The 22669-nt window shown below is 38.9% G+C and overlaps 3 protein-coding genes across 4 annotated transcripts; 2 read left to right on the top strand and 1 right to left on the bottom strand.

Moving 5' to 3' along the window:
* Nucleotides 1-8: 8 nt before the first annotated feature.
* Nucleotides 9-2291, bottom strand: fam43a (family with sequence similarity 43 member A). The gene has a single exon (XM_084101072.1). The coding sequence runs from the start codon at nucleotides 2086-2088 to the stop codon at nucleotides 1045-1047; it is 1044 nt and encodes a 347-aa protein (XP_083957198.1). The 5' UTR covers nucleotides 2089-2291; the 3' UTR covers nucleotides 9-1044.
* A 940-nt stretch (nucleotides 2292-3231) lies between these two features.
* On the top strand, nucleotides 3232-8835 carry lsg1 (large 60S subunit nuclear export GTPase 1). Its single transcript, XM_084101341.1, has 14 exons — nucleotides 3232-3685; nucleotides 4063-4189; nucleotides 4373-4493; nucleotides 4614-4700; nucleotides 4790-4876; nucleotides 5351-5411; nucleotides 5492-5668; nucleotides 6268-6618; nucleotides 6713-6814; nucleotides 7044-7187; nucleotides 7683-7806; nucleotides 7917-7996; nucleotides 8093-8266; nucleotides 8388-8835. Exons 1-14 carry the CDS (start codon nucleotides 3584-3586, stop codon nucleotides 8565-8567), a joined length of 1917 nt encoding a protein of 638 aa, XP_083957467.1. The 5' UTR covers nucleotides 3232-3583; the 3' UTR covers nucleotides 8568-8835.
* A 909-nt stretch (nucleotides 8836-9744) lies between these two features.
* Nucleotides 9745-16631, top strand: tmem44 (transmembrane protein 44). Of its 2 annotated transcripts, XM_084101342.1 has the most exons (8): nucleotides 9745-9868; nucleotides 11233-11323; nucleotides 11421-11581; nucleotides 13028-13114; nucleotides 13346-13516; nucleotides 14364-14597; nucleotides 14703-14846; nucleotides 16347-16631. In XM_084101342.1, the coding sequence occupies exons 1-8, from the start codon at nucleotides 9776-9778 to the stop codon at nucleotides 16533-16535; spliced, it is 1170 nt and encodes a 389-aa protein (XP_083957468.1). In that variant the 5' UTR covers nucleotides 9745-9775; the 3' UTR covers nucleotides 16536-16631. The 2 variants fall into 2 exon arrangements, with proteins under 2 accessions (XP_083957468.1, XP_083957469.1); XM_084101343.1 differs by lacking the exon at nucleotides 9745-9868 and having other exon boundaries at nucleotides 11230-11323; nucleotides 11426-11581; nucleotides 16347-16572.
* Nucleotides 16632-22669: the final 6038 nt, after the last annotated feature.

Below are 22669 nucleotides of genomic sequence, written 5' to 3' on the forward strand. Positions count from 1 at the left end.
CATCGACGTTCAATTGACTTTTTTTTATTGGTGTTCACAGAAACAAACCACATTGTTTAAAAAATAATGGATTTTGTTTACACATTACGCATTTCATATATACATCTCTGTACATCAGGAACATTGGCTCTTTTGCACAGCAAAGATAAAACATGTTTGTAAGAACATTTGAGAACAATATTATGCACATAAATAACATAATACTTGTCTGAAATCCACCACAGTGCAAAACAAACAAACAAAAGGAACATCCTGAAAGGAAAGTAGTTTTGTAACTCGTTGTTCAGCTAGTTTAGACACTTCTTTCGAAAGAAAGAAACAAATATAGAAAGAAATAAAGATCGAGTTACATATTTCAGGACTGGTGTTTTCATTCAAACAAAAAACAAAAAAAAACATTTCCTTGAGGGAAACATGTTAGGTAAACAGATCTTTCCTAAAACCTCTTTCCCCATAGAGAGGTTAACAGAGACTTTAAGCGTCTTATTGCGCAGAGCAACTTCCATCCAGACCCCTAATGAGGGATTATTGTGCGAGTGTCTGTAAGTCCACAAACATATCCATGGCTTGTCTCAAAACCTAGTGAGCTGCCTAACTAGACAGCATTTTGGTGCACTTTGAGTTAGCTGATCTCAAAACCTCCACTGTAATAAAAGAAAGTGCATTACATTTGTCTTGGTTTCCATCTTGTCACAATAATTCTGCCATTTAAACTCAATTCTGTTAATCAGTAAAAACATTTAAAATGTTTGTTTTGTTTTTATAAAAAAAAGTGCAGGTTGTAACTTTGGCACCACTTTGATTTTACTTAAGGCGGCAGTTAAGTGAACTTTTTTACACTTTTGGCCCAAACATGATGTCTAGGTAGGCAGCTCACTAGGTTTTCACACACATCCCGTGAATAACAGCGCGCTTTCAAGTCAAATGGATGAAGTGGCACAGTCAAACGCTCTTCTTCATCATCATCATCATCCTCCTCATCACTATTACCATGTAACATCGCATGTCATTGCTGGGTACAAGATTGTCTTTATTCTAGAACGATCAGCCGACTTCTTGCATTTTCCTATCCACAAAGCCATTGGACAGAGAAACAGTCTCTTGGTTGCTCTCTATGGAGGACTCGCTGCTCGTGCTCTCCCCGGACAGCAGGCGAGTCACTCTCAGATCGGCTTTTAGCGTCTGCACGTCGTTCCCTATACTCATGGAGCCCAAGTCATTGATGATCTGACACAGTTCTTGCTTGCCGTTAGACACACAGTCGCTGTCGTTGTCCAGAATATCCTCGCACTCAAAGTGCATGGCTTTCTCCTCTTCCTCTTCCCCGATCAGGTCCTCCGTGATGGAGCCCAGCTTCGGTGCGCTCCTGCTGCGCTCCACCGGGGGTTTATAGTAACACTGTCCGTTTAGCAGCTTCCTCAAGGGCACCAAGGGAATCGTTTGCTCCCCGATCAACTGCTGCTGCTGGTGCCTGGCATCGTCCCTTCTTTTGAGTCTTTTAAACTCGGCCAGGGCTGTCGCTGAGGTCTGGTAGAGGAGCAGCGCCATGGCCTTCGCCTTCTCCGGCTTGGACACCAGCACGGCGTGGCAGCGCAGCATCACCGCCTTGTGCTTCATCTCGTGCCGGTAGATCCAGGCGAATATCTTGGGGAGCCGCGGGTCTGCGACACAGTAGGTGATCCTGTGCAATAAGTAGAGATGTCCGGGTCTCTTCGCCTTTTCGTCGACATGGACCATGCGGATGCCCTGCGAGCTGATGGTCAATTTCATCTTGGTGCCGTTCTTCCCCATCTCGCTCTTGCCCCATATCTTACTGACGGCCACATCCGTGCATCCGTCCCCCTTGGACTGAATGGTGGTGGCATTCCCCAGATACAAGACCGTATACGTAGGGTCCTCGCTGGTGATCTTCGCCTTTTTCCTCTTGGATTTGAACATGCTCCCGACTCTGTTGAGTGCGCTTTCTGGGCAGGATTTGGCGAATGAGGTGAGCGCGGAGTAGTTGAGGCTCACGGCATAGCCCTTCTGCTTGGACTGCTGCTTGTCTTCCTCGATCAGCTCGAACTTGTTCTTCTTCCAAGGCAACATGCTGGTCGTCTTGAGGACAGTGAAGATACTAAATCTACTGTAGTAATTCTATTACGCCTAAATTCTACCTCGAAACCGGCTTTAGTCATCTATCGACTTGCTTTAAGACATTTTCAAAGTTGCAGAGCACTGACCGGTTGGCGGTGGAGTATCGCGTCGGACACTATAATCGCCGCATCACTAAATAACAAACTGCACAGTACAAGCGTGAATCAGTGACTTATATACCGGAATGAACCAATTCAGAATCACAGAGGGGAGCGAGGACGATACCAAGACGGGGATTAAAGGGACAGTTCACCCAAAAATGAAAATGTGGTCATCATTTACTCACCCCCATGTTGTTCCAAACCTGTATGCGTTTCTTTCTTCTAGTAAACACAAAATTATATATTTTAAAGAATTGACAGGTGACGGCCCCCCTTGACTTCCATAGTTTTTTTTTCCGTCAATGGAGCCCAATCAACCCATCAACTGTCTGGTTACCAACATTCTTCAAAATATTTTCTTTTGATGACAACGGTTTTTTTTTCCGGCATCTCTTTAAATGTGCCTGGAATTAATATATTTATTAATTAGTTATTTATTTATGTAAAGTGTTTCATATCGGCTCATCTGTTCTCATTTATATACATGCGTATGTAAGACAGTAGGCTAAAGACTGTTAGTTTGGTGACAATAAAATGTTTGTCTTTGCTAATTTAATCTTTTTTACTGATATTGATACCTACGTAAAACAAAACACAAACCCTTATTTAAATTTCTATAAGGTTAAAAATGGCAAGAAATTAAGAATACAACCTGATAATGTAAGTAACAACAACAACAACTATAATAATAATAATAATAATTATTATTATTATTATTATTATTACGACATATTCTGGAATAATGAAAGTAATAAAGTTTAAGCATTCATCCTGTCATTATAGATTTAATAACAATGACAACAACAACAAGATGTAATTGTTAATTAAATATTACAATGATTAAATACACATAAGTATTATTATTAATGTTTAATTATTATTATTATTGCCCCTCTTTTATCTTACAGAGGCATAGAGCAGGAAGAATGGTTTGGGCGAATCTGCAACTTGTTCTTTGATTCCCTCTGCTGGTGACATGCTAACAATGCAGTTTGCACACATCCGGAACTATTCAAAGCAATGCCTTTGGATTTCCTAGGGACATATTTTAGTGAGACACCCTAGCCCTAGAACAACCCAAAATATGTATCTTTTCGCTGTAATCTCAGTCAACCTTTAAAAAGTAAACATATGCACTCGACTAAGCTGAACAAACCTAAAAAGGAGGTCTATTCTTGACGCCTTATTGCTCTAAAGAGGAGGTTCCTCTCATACACCAGTCCGTGTGACTTCCTTCCTTTGCCATAACAAACATACCACATGGGTGAAGTTCTGTCTATTCGTATATCCACGAACAGCTCGCTGACACATTTATATCGCTGTTCAACCGTGTAAAAGTATCTAATATGGGAAAGAAGAAGACTCACGGAGAAGGCTCGGGGTTAGGGAGAGCTTTAATAAAGGAGAGACTGAACGCAGGCCGTGGATACAGGAGAAATGACACATGGGTAAGAAAAAGTCACTGTCTGATCATAAAATTGCTCTTTCACCTAACGTTATAGCATTAGTCTAGTATTGTTGTAAAGCTCTATTAATATAGAACATTTATAAAATAATTGGAGAAACCATGATTTATTATTTTGTAAATTTTTATAAGGGGTCGACAAACTTACGATATGAGTAAGTGCAGAAACACATATTTATAGATTTAAAAGGTTTTTCATCATAAACCAAAACACAAGGACTACAGAATATCCTGTCGAAATAGATTATTTTTCTTTAGACGATGTAAACGGATAAGAGTGTTAACTTGATTCAGTAGATGTAAATTAAGCTAGTGTTGATCAATAAATCTGATGTATTTTCATTGTTTTATGTCTTTTAGCTCCACACCAGCGAGCTGAATGATGGATATGATTGGGGTCGACTAAACCTACAGTCTGTCACAGAGCAGAGCTCTCTGGATGACTTTCTTGCCACAGCTGAACTCGCTGGAACTGAATTTGTTGCAGGTTGGTGGTGGTAATGATATGTCTTGATTATTTAATAGTGATTATTTAAATTGTGGCTAATGAATCAGAAGTCTCGCACATTCAAATAATTTCTTCTGCTTTGCAAGTGTTTAATAGTATATAAATAATACTAAAATAACCCTGCTAGTAACAAATAAAAATATATGTGTTATTGTTTTGCAGAGAAAATGAACATAAAATTTGTCCCAGCTGAAGCGAGGGCTGGCTTGCTTTCCGCTGAGGAGTCTAGACGACTGAAGAAACTCCATGAGGACAACAAAGAGCTCTTGCGAATCCCCCGAAGGTATGTTGTTGTGGAATTAAATGTGATTTTTTTTTTAACCTGTAATAGTTCCACTGATCTGCCATAGATACACAATTATGCAAAAGCAAATGTATTCAGGATTGTGTTCTGTCACCGCAGGCCTCCTTGGGACGAGAGCACAAGCTCTGAGGTTCTACAGCAAACCGAGAGGGACAGTTTCCTTAAATGGAGAAGAGAACTGGCTGGGTGAATGCTTGATAAATTTAGTCCAAAGACTAGCAAATCAGATTCTCCAAAAGGATAGTGTTTGTGAGCAAATGCACTCTCTTTTATAGGTTGGAAGAGGAACAGAAGTTGATTCTTACCCCTTTTGAGAGGAATCTCGATTTCTGGAGGCAACTCTGGAGAGTTATTGAGAGGAGGTGAGCTTTCGATTGCCTTTTTTCTACAATGGATATTTTATTTGTACTTTTTACTATCTAATCACACTGTGATATAAGCATGATGGTTTCTTAGGGGCCATTTACACTACGGCTGAAAACAGAAAAAGACAACATAGTTTTGGGGGCCTGAAAATGCAAACTTTTGAAACCGACACTGTTTTTGTCTCTGTGTAAACTACAAAATCGTCAGTTTGTGAAAACGGTGAAGTTATGCACATTTCGTGTTCAGTCTATAGGTTTGTAGTGTTTCTTTACAAAGTGGCATCACCAACTACTGGCCTGGCAGCAGAATACAGCGTTTTTAGTCGTATTTGCAGATCCGTGTGAACGGGGATCGTTTTGACAATGGTGTCGTCTGTATGCGAAAAATGCAAAGGAAAACCGTTTCTGTTTTTAGTACATCGTTGTCGTGTAAACGTACCCTAGAATACTCATTTTTTGTTTAATCCTCAGTGATGTTGTGGTTCAAATCGTTGATGCCAGAAACCCGCTGCTTTTCCGGTGTCCAGATCTGGTAAGTAACAAGACATTGGCTCAAAACAAATACACTTGCTCTTCCTATTTTAATAATAATTCATTTTCTGTCTCCATTAGGAAAAATATGTAAAAGAGGTTTCTATTCACAAAGTAAACATGCTTCTGCTGAACAAAGCTGACCTGCTCACTAGAGAACAGCGGCGAGCTTGGGCCAGATACTTCCAGAAACAGGGGATCAGAGCGGTGTTCTGGTCTGCTTTAGCTGAGGCTCAACGACTCGAGGCAGAGGAGAAGGTAAGATATATAAAATATATATATATATATATATTATATGTATATGTATGCATATGTAGCAAGGATGCATTAAATTGATTACAAATTACAGTTAGACATTTGTTACAAAGAATAATATCTCAAATAAATGCTATTCTTTTGAACTTTTTAGAGATTAATCGATTGTATTCCTTATTTGTAAGTCGCTTTGGAAAAAAAGTACTGAGAAATGTTTCTTGATGAGCAAATCAGCATATTAGAATGATTTCTGAAGGATCATGTGACACTGAAGACTGGAGGAATAAATTACAGCTTAAAATGTATTAAAATAGAAAACAGTTGTTTTAAATTGTAATCATATTTAACAGTTTTAATGTTTATACTTGATAAATGCAGCCTTATCAAGCTTGGTGACTCCTTTCAGAAACATTAAAAAAAATTACCGACCCCAAACTTTTGCACGGTATTGTATATAATTTTAGAACTAGGCTAAACTGAAGATTTGTGTTATGATGCACATGAATTGGTAAGTTTTGAAGCGACTCATTCTTGTCAGCAGCATTATTCTTTGAGAACTGAGTGTTTATTATTCTGTTTCTCCTCAATGCCTGGTGTTCAAGGGAGAAGAGCTGATGGACCAAGAGGATCCGAGTGATACAGAACAGGAAGAAGCCTCCAAAAATACCACAGATCATCATGAGGAAAATAGCAGTTCTTCAAATGAAGAGAAAGATGAGAGCGAGCAGGATGAAGAAGAGGAAGGTGAAGCAGGGAAAGTCTGTGTTGATGAGAAAGAATGGCAGACATGCTCTGAGGAATCAGGAGACGAAGACCACGCTGAGGAGAACCCAGAATCCACAGCGGCTTTTTACAATTCAAGCCGTTTGTTACGTAAAAATGAGCTGCTGGAAATTTTTAAGTCTGTGCATTCTGGGCTGACATGCAAAGATGGACAAATCACAGTTGGATTGGTGAGTTTAAACAACAGTTCTATAATGTATCAAACATTTATGACACTGTCCATCAGAACTCATATTCATATTTTCATTCTAAATTCTCATTAAGGTGGGATATCCTAATGTTGGAAAAAGCTCCACCATCAACACCATCATGAGGAATAAGAAAGTCTCAGTTTCAGCAACACCTGGACACACGAAGCATTTTCAGGTGACTATTTCTAATTAAGGAACATTTCACAATGGAGTTACTGATATTTTCACACTTTCCATTACTCTTAGGAAACGCTTAACTACTTCCTTACACCACCAATTTTCAAGCTGTCAACCAATATGAATCAAGAATTTAGCAACTAGCAATGAATAAGCATGTTTACATGCAATAACAAGCTCACTTTGTTCTTGGGGTTTAACTGACTGTTGGTGTGTCTATGTTTCAGACTCTGTTTGTTGAACCTGGTCTCTGCCTGTGTGATTGTCCTGGACTGGTCATGCCATCTTTTGTGTCCACCAAAGCCGAGATGATTTGCTGTGGGATCCTACCTATCGATCAGATAAGAGATCATGTTCCATCCATCTCTTTGATATCCTTTTTAAACAGCAACGACCATAACAATTGCATTTTTGCTTGATCTTTTAAGTTGCATGAAACACATACAAATGTTAAATGCATTACAAATTTATGATTTCTGGGTTAGTAAGTATCTTATGCTCACCGAGGCTGCATTTATTTGATGAAAAGTTCAGTAATATTGTGAAATATTATTACAATTTCAAATATTTATTTTAATATATTTAATTAAATATAGCCATTACTCCAGTCTTCAGTGTCACATGATCCTTCAGAAATCATTATAATATGCTGATTTGCTGCTCAAGAATTTTTTATTATTATTATCAATGTTTAAAACAGTGGTGCTGCTTCATATTTTTGTGTAAACTGTGATACATTTCTTTTCAGGATTCTTTCATGAATCGAAAGATCAAAAGTACTGCATTTATTTGTAATAGAAATCTTTTGAAGCATCATAACATCTGACAAAGTTTGAACAGCAGGATGTTGCTCTTAACCTAAATACGTATGTCAGACTATCCCTCGAACTGTGCTGGAGGGGACCTACGGCATCAACATCATCAGACCGAGGGAAGACGAGGACCCTGATCGACTGCCTACCTATGAGGAGCTGCTAATGGCATATGGATGTCAGTTAACTTTGCATGATGCACACATTAAGGCATTTCACACCAATTCATTAACCTTTTTTTAAAATTCTGCTACCACTGACCAATCATAATTTATTTTCTTCATGCAGATATGAGAGGCTTCATGACGGCACACGGCCAGCCAGACCAGTCAAGATCAGCCCGTTATATTTTGAAAGACTATGTCAGTGTAAGTGCCTCTACATTTGCCACTACCAGCTCTGAATTTTATAGTTGAACATGGCGAATGGGAGATGCTAATCTGATGTTTTCTGAATCTCTGCAGGGAAAACTCCTTTACTGCCACCCTCCACCCCACATTGACCCTAAAGACTTCCAGCCTCAGCACGCCAGGTTTGCCATGCAGACAGCAGATGCCGAACAGATCTCTAGCAATGCCAACAAACCATCAAAAGTCAAACGCATAGAGAACACCGTGGATAAAAGTTTCTTTCATCAAGTGAGATTCAACCCATGAATGGATTTGTTTTGTAATAATGTTCAGCTGGCAGTACATTACACAGCTACAAATATTGAAGTCTAAATCACTCACTGTGCTCAAAATCTGTAATTTTTCATAGGAAAATGTGCGAGCGCTGACCAAGGGTGTGCAGATGGTGATGGGTTATAAGCCTGGAAGTGGTCCTGTTGGGCCTGCAAATGCAAACACAGAACAACAGGCTGGGAAGCCCTGGAAAAAACATGGTAACCGGAACAAGAAGGAGAAAGTGAGAAGACTCACCAAACATCTGGATGCGTGATCCCTGCTCTAATCAGTTTGCAAGCTCAACCTCAAAGATGTCAGGATTTCATACACTCTTTAATGCAAAGACTCTTTAATGAATTTTCAAATTTCACCCTACATTGAAGTGATTGATGAGTGCTGCTGGACATTTGGACATTCCTCTTTGTTTGAAATATCATCACTTATAATAATAAAGAAATTGTCACTATTTTATCAGTGTATGGGATGACAAGATTAATGGTCTCACAGACAAACGCTAATAAATGAAGCTCCTTGATAATGTAGTTAAAGTAGTTTTATTCTTACAAAAAAATGCAGATTTAATTTCAGTAGAATATATGGATGTCTAGCAAAGCTGACAATTATCATCTAAGTATAGTGACGGTTTCTCATTGTAATTTCTCTCAAATTCATCATTGGGACTGCGGCTTCTCCGAAGCTATTTAAATATGAGGTATAAAATGTATCTTAATATATAAGGGAATGTGTATTTTTTGTTATATTTTTCCATTCCTTCTAATCACACTTAGAATTATTTCCTGCAGTATCTCAATGACAGGAGGTCATAAACTTGCATTACATTAACTTACAAACAGTCTTTTAGGAAATGTTTTTTTTTGTGTGTCCTTATACTTCGACTTAAAAATTACAAATTGTGGGAGGTAAAATATAATCTTAACTTTGAACTATTTTTATGTAATAATACAATAGGGATGTTCATGTACGAGCCACTTCACAGGATAGGCTAGCATTCACTTTCCAACCGCAGCCAATCAGCTGGGTGAACGTTACGGTACGTAATTAATATGTATGAGCCAAGCATGTGGGCGTTACCAAAAAAGATACAGGTGAATGACGGGCGATCGGTACCATCCATACAGCTGGCAGTTAATGATAAAAGTTGGAAACAAACATTTGGATTTTCTCGGATTTCTTCTCTCCCTCAATGGGTGACAGTAAAAGTGAAACATGGATAAAATCACATTCTTAGACATTGCCCACCGTTGGAGCCCAGAGTTTGTTAAAGGTTGTCTTTCGACATATGAAGGACATATTTGCATCTCGGCTGCTCTTTACGTCTTGTCTGCTTTTATATTACTGGTTTCCTGTTCACTGTGAGTGTCATGTGATTAAAATTACACAAAGTTTGTAAATGGATAAACTATTCATTTGTTTTTCCCTCTCAGTCTTCTTTATCACAGATGTAAAACGCGAAGCAGGAGTATGGGCGATGAAGCAGTCTTCGCCTTGTATTGTTTCGTGGGCAACTTGTGCAGCGCAGTGGGCGCTTTCCTTTCCAAACAGTTTGATTTTCAGGTGAGAAATTAGACACAAGTTCGCAGAACTGTTTGATCATTACCTTAGTATTGTAATTAAAGGGATAGTTCACCCAAAAATTATATAATTAATTACTCACCCTCATGTCGTTTTTTAAACCTGTAAGACTTTCGTTCATCTTTGGAACACGAATTAAGATATTTTTTTGATTAAATCTGAGAGCTTTCTGTACTTCCGTTGACAGCTACGCAACTACCACTTTGAGCCTTCAAAAAGTTCATAAATGAATTGACTGGATAGTCCAACATTTTCTGAAGAGATTCGATCGCTTTATAAGATGAACAGATTAAAAATAGGCTTTTATTCACATATAAACATTAATCAGTTCGCACATCAGTTGTGGTAAATGGAAGCTCAAGCATGCTTGGTTGACGTGCGAGAACCAATGAGGATCATTCTCTGCTGCTTCCCAATTCGCCTACTTATATTATGCCCTATAAGTATGTACTGTTTTTCTGAAGAAAAAGTACATACTTTTGAGTGTGTAGCGGATGAGCTTTGGGACATACTACTTCGTCATAATTGCATCTTTAACGGATGCTCTGTCGCTTAGTTCCCGTCACTTTTTAAACTGAACCGTCAATAATTTTGTCACAGTTAAAATCCAACATATTCAATTTAATTTAATTTCCTACTGTTTCAGAGAGAAATATAGGAGCTCGTTAATCTGCCAGTTGTGGGTCTTTCATGCGGAGAACTCCTCATGTTTTTGCAATTTGCATAATGATGCATTTAAATGTTAATGATCAAACTTATTTTTTACAAAAGTTCACAATCACATTGCTGTTGCAGATGAAATATAACGTTGAATAAATATCTCTTTGTCAGGTTAGATAATGATAAGTAATCAGTCAAACCCGAGTCCTCGTCCAACACACGAGTTGTGGACAATATTAGCTGTGTTGTCCAGGTATCTTTGGAATAACATTGCTTGATGACATTGTTGTATGCGTGCAGCTTGTCACGTCAGACCAAAATGCTTTTTGGGGTATGAAACAGAGGAGTGTAGACATCATCAGAGTGAATTTGGATAACATTAAAGCAATTGTGTGTGAAATAGAGAGAGGTAAGAGCTTTTGGGAACCTGTAATGCTGCCTTGTCAGACCCTGCTGTCACGTGATTCACGTCAGACCAAAGTGGTACAGAAGAGAGAAGTTTGAACATCACCAGAGTGAATTTGAGCATTACAGACAGTTTGTCAATAAGAAGGATGATTAAACTATAAATGATTTGCCACAAAATTGACTATACTACAAATACTACAAGAAAGCAATGCTAGCACTCTACTTTTTCTTATAAACAGCCCTTTGAATAAGTCACATGTTCTGTGCATCTGTTGCAGATTTCTATGGCTTCATTTATGGCAATTTTGGATGTGGTTCATTTCCTGTCAATATCTTTCTCCATTTATTTATGGTATAAGTCAAAAATAGGTAAGGGTTAGATACCACACACACACACACGTACACATATCACCCATTGGTTTAATTGTGCTGTCACAATAAATGGTGTATCATTTGTGCTCTCAAGGAAAGAAAATGAGAATGATTTCCAGGAGGCGGCGGCAGAATTTTCTAGCTGTGTGTCTGCTGTTTGTAATGGGCGGCAGTGTTTACCTGGGTTTACCAGTCCATTCGAGTGCAAAATCTCCAACTCCATCAATGAGGAGACTATTTGGCTTCTTCCTCAATGTAAGTAAAGTCATTCTCAAAAGAGAGGAGTATATGGAGCCATACCATATGTAAACTTATTACATATGGTTAGCAGCCATATCACCCTGTAGCCCTAGACTGGTTGCCCACTGAAGCTAAGCAGGGTTGAGCCTGGTCAGTACCTGGATTGGAGACCTCCTGGGAAAAACTAGGTTGCTGCTGGAAGAGGTGTTAGTGAGGCCAGCAGGGGGCGCTCACCCTGTGGTCTATGTGGGTCCGAACGCCCCAGTATAGTGACGGGGACACTATACTGTCAAAGAGCATCGTCCTTCGGATGAGACGTTAAACCGAGGTCCTGACTCTCTGTGGTCATTAAAGGACAATTCCGGTGAAAAATGAACCTAGGGGTAATTAACACATGGTTACCGAGTCGATTGTTCCCCGGATGCGTTTTCATGAAAATCGAATGTAAAGAGTTTTATCTCTAAAAACAGATTAGCTTATAACGCTAGTATATGGGGCACAGAGTAAGTAAAAGTAAATCGCTAGTTAATACCACTAACAAGGCTCAAAATAGCCTCACACTAACACGGTAGCATAATGATACATGCAAACCGAAGCATTGAGAACTTTGTAAGTGTACAGACAGTTCAATAAGAAGAGACTTTATAAAGACAGTACATTACGCGTTAACAGGCAGCAGGCATCTTGGAAAACAGTCTCGACTAATCGAGCCACGAACGCCGCGCTACGTTATATTTCACAAACGTAATTCCTATCGACCAGCTCACTTAGCACGGCGTTCGTGACTCGATTAGTCGAGACTGTTTTCCTAGATGATGCCTGTAAACGCGTAATGTACTGTCTTTATAAAGTATCTTCTTATTAAACTGTCTGTACACTTACAAAGTTCTCAATGCTTCGGTTTGCATGTAAGGACCCTCATTATGCTACCGTGTTAGTGTGAGGCTATTTTGAGCCTTGTTAGTGGTATTAACTAGCGATTTACTTTTACTTACTCTGTGCCCCATATACTAGCGTTATAAGCTAATCTGTTTTTAGAGATAAAACTCTTTACATTCGATTTTCATGAAAACGCATCCCGGGGAACGATCGACTCGGTAACCATGTGTTAATTACCCCTAGGTTCATTTTTCACTGGAATTGTCCTTTAAAAAACCCAAATTTGCCCATTGGCCTCCTAATCATCCCCATATATACTCATTGGCTTCATCACTCTCTGTCTCCTCTCCACCAATAAGCTGGTGTGTGGTGAGTGTTCTTGCACAACATGGCTGCCGTCGCATCATCCAGGTGGATGCTGCACATTGGTGGTGGTTGAGGAGATTACCCTTCTATGTAAAGCGATTTGAGTGCAGAGAAAAGTGCTATATAAATGTAATGAATTATTATTATATGCAAAATACTGATAAGTCTTTTAAGCAAGAGTACAACCTGGACTTTACATGTGTCTTTTGGGAACAGGACCATACTGAGAACCTTGGTTACGTTCTGGGTCTTCTGTCCTTCGCAATTAACTGGACCGCCAAGTTTCCCATTGTCCTGAAAGCTGTGAGTGGCATTTTGTTTTTTTGTTCTAAGTAATGATTTTAGCACATTATCATGCCTCTTGCTTGGCTTAATAAAATAGTTGTGCACTAATTTCATAATGTCAACAGAACATTAAATGAAAGAACACAGTTGCAAACCACTGTTGTACGCAATGCATGTGAGCATCATACCCGAGTCCTCATGCACGTTGTGCACTAAACTGTGCCATTATGTCTTTTCTGTCTTTTTCAGAATAGAGGAGAGCAGAGTTCTGCTGTGCAAGTGTCCTCTAGAGTTCTGTCTTCTGTTGCTGGAGCTCTGTACGGCTCTGCCATTCTTCTCTATGACACAGAGCTAAGATCAGTTATCAGAGCAATGCCATGGATACTCTCTGCTATTAGCTGTGCGGTTCTGGATCTTTCTGTATCCTTTGACACATACTGTGAGTGAATGTAGGTCTGCATTATCGGAAAGTCTGCATTTAAATGTTTTGCTTTGGTGCTTTTTTATGCCTTAAGTATTGGTACAAGCATTAAAGTGCCCCCATTATGCTTTTTCAGATATTACCTTTCATGTAGTGTGTAATATAGCTGTTTGTGAATGTAAAAGGTCTGAAAAAGTTAAAAAAGATCAAAGTGCACAACAAATGGACTTACTGTCTCCTAAAAGAAAGAACTCATTCTGAACTGCCTAAAACGAGTCGCCAGTAATTCCAGTCTTCCTGCTCAAACAACGTCTGTTTGACCCGCCCTCAAACACTGTAGTTGTAGTTGAGACCTGGAAGTTTGGTTCAGGTTGTTGACATGTTGAGAAGATGCTGTTTTCTGCTCTGCAAAAACAAATCCACTTTGCATGCACTTCCAAACGATGAGGACTCGGGCTCGAATTGATACAGTAAAACCGGCGCCATCGTTACTGTTCGTATTACTGTGTATACAAGTGCTGAGGAAGCCTCTGGAGATGAAATTCAGATATGGAAATGGCCATTTCATTTTCCAACTTGTGCTTTGTTAGACCAATCAGAGCAGAGTTGGCTCTTGGAAATGATAGGTTTAGAGAAATCGGATCCTGAATTGAACTGTTTCAGACACTGTGAGAATGAAAAGAGGTGATGCTGCAAAATATATTGAGAAAATTTGTATTTTTGTTTACCTTGGATGGATGTAAACCTGTTGTAGGAGACAAACTAGGAATATTTAAAGTAGCATAGTAGTATTTGTGGAAATCTATGTACCTGTTCTACATCCTCTCTTTAACTTTGATCTTTCAGATCGTGGTCACCATCTGTTTCAGATCCTGCCATAAACGCCGTTCTGTCCGGTCTTTAGACTCGGATACTGAGTCTTTGCTAGGTGACTCTTCTGCCAAGGGTCAGCCGTGCAACAACAATGTTGAATGCTGCAGGAAGAAGCCTCTCAGCAAGAGGCTCTCAGCAAGAGGCATCTCTCCTAAAGGGACTGACATGGGACTCTACATGGATGTTAACATACAGCCAATGAGGAAGGTTTGCACTAGTTTTTTAATTTTGGTAAAGTCGTTATATGGTGTTTTGAATAGTCTATAAGGTATGTTAATGATTAACTACAAGTCATGACTGGTGCCTCGCCAGGTTTGTTTAAAGGAGGTGACCATCTCACGGGACGGCTCATCAGAGAGTCTTCCTCTGAAGAGGACTGTCAGGGTGGTGCGGGTTGATGAACCGTGTTCATATGGCACCTCGACTGATTCATCCTCTCTCGGCTCTGAACTGGAGGTTAGAACCTCATTCTTTTTTCTATTCAGAGGGATCCATACCTCTATTGAACATTGTGTAGTAGTTGAAGGCTGCAGTACTGCTCTCTGAGGGTAGATGGTAGCAGAGTTTTGCTGAAGGAAGGTGACTTGAAACAAATCACATGGAAAATATGAAAAGTAAAAAAACTGTTTACTGAGTGTCTTGATAGTCTTTCAAAAGGATTTATCTACAGTCTTTATTGAACATAACGCTTGCACACTTTACAATCTAATCACTCAATATAACATCTCAATTTAAAGTGTACCTGCAACCATTTTGCTGAAAATGTTGTTGTTGCATTCTAGTACTTTCTTGGCTCTCTAAGTAGCTTTTGAGAATGCCAAGTGATTGAGGATGTCATTTAATCTAAAACAAAGGCAAATCGCCCTGAACGAAAACAATTGAACTTTGTTTTATTCACTAAACAGGAAAAAGCTAAGCATGTGAACCTCCTCAGACACAGTGTGCGATAAAGGACAACCCAGAGTTCAGACCATGACATCTTTCTTGATGTCAAACGCTGTATTCCAGTAATAAATGTAAGATTTCCGACAGCTCTTACTGTAGGTTAAGCCTTTAATTTCTGAGCCAACAGCATCAGTCACCATCAGGCGAAATTGTAATAACAGGTTATATAAAGACTTATAACTAGCTGTGAGAGTTGAATAAATAATGAAATGGATCTAAAAAGAGTGGGGCATATGTGGGCAAATCAAAATGTGACATTCTTGCAATTCCATTCCATTGAGTCGCTTACTGTAAGCAGCTGTGAAAGAGAAAGCTGGGCTTGGTGTTCGAGAAGTTCATGTTGTTGCTTGATTGTTCTGCTGTTAAAGATCTATAATAAAGGAACAGGGCAGGACCTCTCTGCATCGGAAGTGGTACAAAATGCTTGTTCAGTCTACAGGAGATATGGCCCGCGACTGCTATTTTAAGAGCGGGTCTGTCGCCCGCCCCATGCATGGAGAACAGTGGACCGGCTGAGGGGTTTTCTGAGCCCTGTTCTCTGAGGAGGGGCTGTTTGTTTCTGTGCGTATGAGTAACTAAACACTCACGTCAGCTTTTCATGCCTTAAAGGGATAGTTTAGCCCAAAATAAAAATGGTCATCATTTACTCACCCATATCTCGTTCCACACCCAAATGAGTTTGTTGGTTCTGCATAACACAAAAGTAGATTTATTTATTTTATTTATATATTTTAAATTATTTATTAAATGCATTTATTTAATGAATTTATTTATTAAATGTATTCATTAAATGCATTTTTTAATTAAATTATTTATTAAATGCATGTATTTAATGAATTTATTAAATTTATTCATTAAATGTATTTCTTTTTTTATTTTTTTATTTTTTTTGAAAGTTTGTATCATTGTTAATAGGCTCTTATGTGCCATTACTCTAATATTTATTCATTCTTATCATTCATATTCTAATTATTTTATAAACCATTTTTATGTTTTCTTTGATTTATGCAGTGGGACTTTGAAGAAGCAAAAACGCAGTGGATCCCGGTAGAGGAAGCTCCTGAAGATCTTCAGAAATCAGAGGCGTTCCCTCTCCAGGAGTGGCCAGTGGGTTCGATTTCGGAGTCCACCGGCAGACCTGGCACTCGTATTTGCATCTGCAACCGCGCACCGCTAGTGGAGAAGTTGGCATCCAAATAATTTTAAACCTGAACCCTGTGCCATGAAGTTGAATGATCATGCATTAATTATATAACATGATTTGGATGTAAGTTTAATAAAGCAGTGTAAAACTGGATGTCATGTTCATTTACAGTGCTAAGCCATCATTTACATCAGGTTTTATATGTAACTCATGTGATCAGGCACATTTTTGAGAAGACTGACGGTGTCTCAAACCTCAGAGCTGGTCTGACCAGTTGCAGTACCAGCTAAAAGGCCTTTCCTCGTGGCAAACTAAGGCTCTCGGCACTTCCCTGTCATTCAAGCTGATGGCTTTTTCCATTGTCGTCCCCTTTCCTCTCCAGAGCCACGTCGCTGATTAATGGGATGGCTCTGAAAACCTTATCGGACCTGTCGTTTGCATAGACGATACAGAACACTGACAAATGAAGGGAGGTGTCACATTGACTGCCCTAATAAAAACAATATCACCGTTTTGCAGGCTCGCCAGGTCGTGAGGTCACTTCCTTTATTTTGATAGTTTCTGTCGGTTTATTTGAGCTGGACTGGACATGACCCAACAGCCCCAGATAAGGCGTAGACGAGACCATGAGTGTATTCAGCGTCCCCGCTGGTACCAGACTCGGCCTGCCTTGGCTTGCGTCTTTGCCTCCCATGCTCTTTGTATCTCAGTCAGTCGGGTTTAACAGATTGGCATTCAGGAGACTTCCTCAAAGCATGATAGCAAGACAATGTGTTGATTAGAGTATGTCAAGCTCATGAGGACGTTTCTTGTCCTGGTGGCTTTGCGTTGGGGATGTGAATAATGCGTAGGCTCGCACAGAATCTGTGGAACTCTGCAGAAATTTCCAACAAACTGAAATGCCTGTCATTCACTAAGTTCAATTAATTCTGTGTCTTTTGCATATTTGTTCACTGAATAACTTTTTGTTGTTGTTGTTCATTGAATAGAAATAGGGGTCCTATGTTATTATACAGTGGGGCTGCAGTTTTCTAGTATAATAGTTTTATTCAGATTTTGAATTTGCTCTTATTTTTATATTTTCTGTTATTTTATTTTAGTTCAATATTTAGTAATTTTGTTTTGTCTATTTTAATATTACTATTTAGGTTTTATTTATTTTTATTTTAGTTGTAGTTTTTATTGATTTCCAGTTAGTAATTTATTAAACTTAAACTTATTTCAGTTATTTGCAAAGGTAACATTTCCAATTTGAAGTTTTTCACATATATTTTATGTTATTTCAGCTTTAGAAGGAACATATACACGGTTCTGTGCATGACAATCCTCAGACTGGTTGCAATGTCCTCACTGACACAGATGTTGACATTGCTGAGCCATCATTTCACAGAGCGTCAGACGCAACATGACGTAGATGATGCGCCTCTGATGTCACTGAGCTCTGGCTGGGCGTCCGCGAGCGGCCTGCCTGAGGGGCTTGAGTTTGTACTTAATCCTCTACCCCCCTTGAACTTGGAGAAATAAAAGCAAACTGGCCGCTTTGTTTAAATAGGTGGAATTCTGTTTGCACATCTGACTCGAAGCACGGATTAGAACATCTGAAGCTCCAGGATTGGCATGTACGTCATCTTGAACTCAGTACACTCTTAAAAATAAAGGTTCCGAAAGGGACAGAAGAACCATTTTTGCATCCCTTAAGAACGTTAACTAACATTAACGATAAAGATATAGTTTTGTTCTAAAAATGGCAGTCCACACCACAACTATAGCCATAATGGCACAGAAAACTATATCATTAATGATTTTTTTCCAGCTGATGAATGATTAAAAACATTGCCAGCCAATCAGAATCCATCCTGCTTTAAAGAGCTCAAAACTGCTGCAGTGCGTGCTTACAATAAACATAACTATATTGTCCGCTGGTGTGGGCGCTAATATAGCCGACGTTCTTGGTGTGAATGACGATGGTCTCAAGGGGGCAGAATGTGGTGACGAGTTTATTTTAAAGGGGTGCACTAAAAAAATGCTGGGTTGTTTCTGTAAACAAATTGATGGGTTGATTGTGCTGGGTCAAAAAGTTGGGTTGTTTGGGGTACTGTAAACACATTATTGGGTTGCTCCTGCTGGGTCAAATGAGTTGTAAGGGGGTCATTCACAAATAAACCGCTGGTTGGGTTATTTTGACCCAGCAACTGGTTATTTTTTTTCATTCTTTGCGGAACTTTCTGGATTCTTCACTTCTGACTCGAGGAGCACGCCACTCGGAGCAGGCAGTGTTTTATGGTAAGTTAATATGAATGTTTACTTATATTTTTAATAAGTTGTGGTGGTAGCAGCAAGCTAATTTCACTGTTCAACATAGACTTTGATATGGAAGTGTCGGGGGTAACGTATTTATTCTGTGAAACATTAATTAGCCACAGCTAGCCGGTTAGAATTTTTGACAAAATGCCGCATCCCTTAGTTGAAATTAAACCAGCTATATCAGCAGCCTTTTTGAAATATGCAGTTTAAATTAAAAATTCATCATGTAATTATCGTAGGCCTATTCATTGTGGACGTTGCGTATTTAAAAGTGAGAAAAGCGTTTTGTATGAAATCCACAAGCGCAGTAAGTTATCCCTCACAGGGCTCGCACGTAAAATCAGCGGGAAATGAGTCTCTAATGTAGGCTAGTGAGTTGTGAGTGAAAAGTCTGCTGGCGTAGTTTTAGAAATGCTCGTCAGAAGAAGTGACTGAGGTAAGTTCCAGCACAGTCTGCGTGTGTCTTCTGTAATGGCTCGAAGTCGAACCATCGTTTCTGCCAAAAAAAAAAAAGGCTTTCGCCTAGTTTTTTTTTAGTAAATGTATGACTTGCAATCTTTTATAAACATCGACTGAGGAAAGGAGAAATAAATGGACAGGCGCCAGTTTTGAGAAGAAAAGTATACCCGTTTAGTTGAACGAATGATCGTCAATATTTAAAACTTACATGATAGCCTACCCTACCACCATGCATGTCATCTTTCATTTTATTGTGTGTAACATCTTAACGAGGCGATCATCAGCGCTGCCAGTCAGGAGATTAACGAGCATCTTTGTGGGTTTGTGAGTTTTAACGTTAAAGACACTATCAACATTACAGTAATATTTTACTTTTAATAAAGTAATGTTTTATTTTAATGCCTTAATGTTGATAATATTATATTATATTATATTACTCTTTCATTACTATTACTATAATTCAGTTTGCAAATACTGAATACACATTATTGCAATAATTTTAATTGCATATTCAATAATAAATTGATACTTCCACAAAAAAAGCTTAACTTGCACGTCAGTTTTATTACAACACTCTAAGTGATTGTCCGGGAAGCAGATACACTCAGTTTAAATCTAGACTAAAACGTATCTATTTTACCTGGCATTCATATAGAACATTATACATTTCTATTATTCAAATCAGTTAAATGATTATTAGGCTGCATAGGTCAGCCGGAACCGGGAACACTTTTCTCTAACACCTGATGTACTCATTATTTAATAAGAAGAATGGCATCTATGCTAATGTTTGTCTTTCTGTTCATTCTAAAGTTTACTGAAGTCAGCCGGATCCGGGCCGTATCCAGATCAGAAGGTGGACCTGTGCCTGGACCCATCCATGATGCATCCCTGAAGTGCCAGCCTCATCAACCCTGTGAAGGCCTCATCGACACGACTGATCCTCAACAAACTCATCTCCATACCGGTGTGATGACTCTGACTTCCAACCAGATGGAACTGGATAAATATTCTGAATGTTCTTATTCAATCTGACCTCTGACCTGTAATGCTGCCTGAATCATAATTATACACTGTTCGCTCGTTGGCCAGAGGAGAACTGAACGACTGAGCCTTTTCCCAAGGTTTTTCTTTCTCCGTTCTGTCACTGATGGAGTTTTGGTTCCTTGCCACTGTTGCCTTGGCTTTTGGCTTGCTTAGTTGGGGACATTTAATATTCAACAATATTATTGATTTGCCTTAAGGTGGACGATGGCGCAATTTTCATCTAGAAACAAACTTTGTTGTATTATATTCATGTTACAGTATCACTGTGAAGCTGCTTTGATACAATCTGTAAAAAGCGCTATATAAATAAAGATGACTTGACTTGTGTAATCAACAGGTGAGGACAAACATGGTTGAATATTTACAAAATGAGATGACTTGCTGCACATTCTGTGCCTCAGGAACGAGACGAGGGGGACATGTCAGACCTTTGACATTGATTAACATTTGTATTCGATAAAGAAAAGTATTAAAGAAATGCAGAGGTGGAAAGTCCAGGTTCAGAAAGTAAAAGTCCTCCACAGTATTTTGTTCCAATCACCTGGATTTGCTAATTAGCACAGTCTTTCAGCCAGGAGATACTAGCTAATTAGAACTAATTAGTGAAATCAGCTGGCTAAGTTCATGGGTGGAATAAACATATGGCAGGACTTTTACTTTCTGACCCCTGGACTTTCCACCTCTGAAGAAATGTATAAAATAAAATAAAAATAAAAATGAGATTGAAATCACATATACAGTGGCCTCTCTGGTTTATTGTATTACAGAGATAATTATTTTACATTCGTAATATAACAAATATTTGTTACTAATTTTATTAAGGCAATGAGACAAGAAATAACCCAGCACATGAGTAAGACTTAACCCAGCAAGAGGGTTAATTTCACCCACTGGTTGGGTCAAATGAATGACCCAGAAATTTGGGTTAAATGGTAAAACCCAGCACTTGGGTCAAACCAACCCAGCGCGTGTTCTGTCCAATAGTGACCCAGCGGTGTGGTTAAGGTTGGGTTATTTTTTAACCCAGCAGTTTTTAGAGTGTGGTATAATGCCCTTTTCACAAGATGTAAAATAAGTCTTTGATGTCCCCAGACTATGTATGTGAAGTTTTAGCTCAAAATACCCCACGGATATTTTTATATAGCATGTTAAAATTGTCACTTTTTAAGGGTGAGCAAAAACGCACCGTTTTTGTGTCTGTTCCTTTAAATGCAAATGAGCTACTGCTCCCGGCACAGAGCTTTAACAACTTGTGTCATTTTACCTCACACAGACATGCACTGAAAATTTCAAAAACGTTTAGCCTTTTATGTTCAAACTGGAGTCAGACAATGATGGAGAGACTCAAGAAGAAGTGGCAACATGAAGCAACAGGACATTTCTAAATGGTTAGTTTACGAATTTATATAGATCTTCTAGTCATTGATTAGCATGTTCTGTCATGATAATCTATAAATCGCGTTCCCGGGGGTGGGATTTATGTAAATTCTAGGGTTGGTGATGTCACTAACCCAGGAGGAATGTGGTGTAGTCCCTACCAGCCGTTTGTTGTAGTCCTTAAAAAGTCATTTCTTTAAAAGCGAAATATCTCCCTTTGCTTTGAACTTTGAGCATTGTAACTTTACAGATGTTGTTTATGCTCAAACAGCAACATTACACACTAACTAAAGTTAGAAAAGTGAAATCATAATCAACCACCCCTTTAATTCAGGCATTTCTGATACTTTTTACTCGAGAAGACAATCTGAATGTGTTATTAGGCCTATGCTGTAGGCTGTTCATCCGTTTCCTGTGTGATTTTGAATGGATTGTGTCTTTTTTTAAGGCTTGTGGTTTTAACACAACCCACAAACACCCAAGATCTCCAACAACATCATGTCAGAAACATATTGAACATGGGGCTATATCAGATGCTTGGTGTGCTTCATTTATTCAGTCACTTATAATAAGCGGCTGTCACATCACTTCCTCTTAATGTAATTCATAAAAGAGCAGTTAGTGGTTAGAGACTTTGACTTTTAAAACAGCAGGTCTGAAAGGTTAGTGACCATTGAACGGATAGCAACTCATTGTGTTATGTAATACAACCCCTGAATAAAACAATACAGCATCTTATATCATTACATGATTTCAGTTTTTCTCTGCTCACCGCTTGTACTTATCACATGTTGCACATCATATTGATTTTAAAGCAGATAGTGTAACTATCGTGGATGATCATGCTAGGGAGTACAAGAGGAAAGGCCATCCATCTAATGTTGCTATCTGAAAATAATAAAGATCTCACTGTTTATCAGTATGTATGGGGTGTTAATGCAGTATAGCATGTATGATAAGATCTCTCTCTCTCTCTCTCTCTCTCTCCCAGCACCAATAAGGA

The sequence above is a fragment of the Abramis brama genome (assembly GCF_963993115.1).
Source record: "Abramis brama genome assembly, chromosome: 23".
Lineage (NCBI taxonomy): Eukaryota > Metazoa > Chordata > Actinopteri > Cypriniformes > Leuciscidae > Abramis > Abramis brama.

Excerpts from the sequence above, each read along its gene's own strand:
- fam43a (XM_084101072.1), bottom strand. The coding sequence starts at position 2,088 with ATGTTGCCTTGGAAGAAGAACAAGTTCGAGCTGATCGAGGAAGACAAG.
- lsg1 (XM_084101341.1), top strand. The coding sequence starts at position 3,584 with ATGGGAAAGAAGAAGACTCACGGAGAAGGCTCGGGGTTAGGGAGAGCT. Across the intron at positions 3,686-4,062 it reads ACAGGAGAAATGACACATGG|CTCCACACCAGCGAGCTGAA; the intron begins GTAAGAAAAAGT and ends TATGTCTTTTAG. Across the intron at positions 7,807-7,916 it reads GCTGCTAATGGCATATGGAT|ATATGAGAGGCTTCATGACG; the intron begins GTCAGTTAACTT and ends TTCTTCATGCAG.
- tmem44 (XM_084101342.1), top strand. The coding sequence starts at position 9,776 with ATGGGCGATGAAGCAGTCTTCGCCTTGTATTGTTTCGTGGGCAACTTG. Across the intron at positions 9,869-11,232 it reads CCAAACAGTTTGATTTTCAG|ATTTCTATGGCTTCATTTAT; the intron begins GTGAGAAATTAG and ends CATCTGTTGCAG. Across the intron at positions 13,517-14,363 it reads GTGCGGTTCTGGATCTTTCT|ATCGTGGTCACCATCTGTTT; the intron begins GTATCCTTTGAC and ends TTGATCTTTCAG.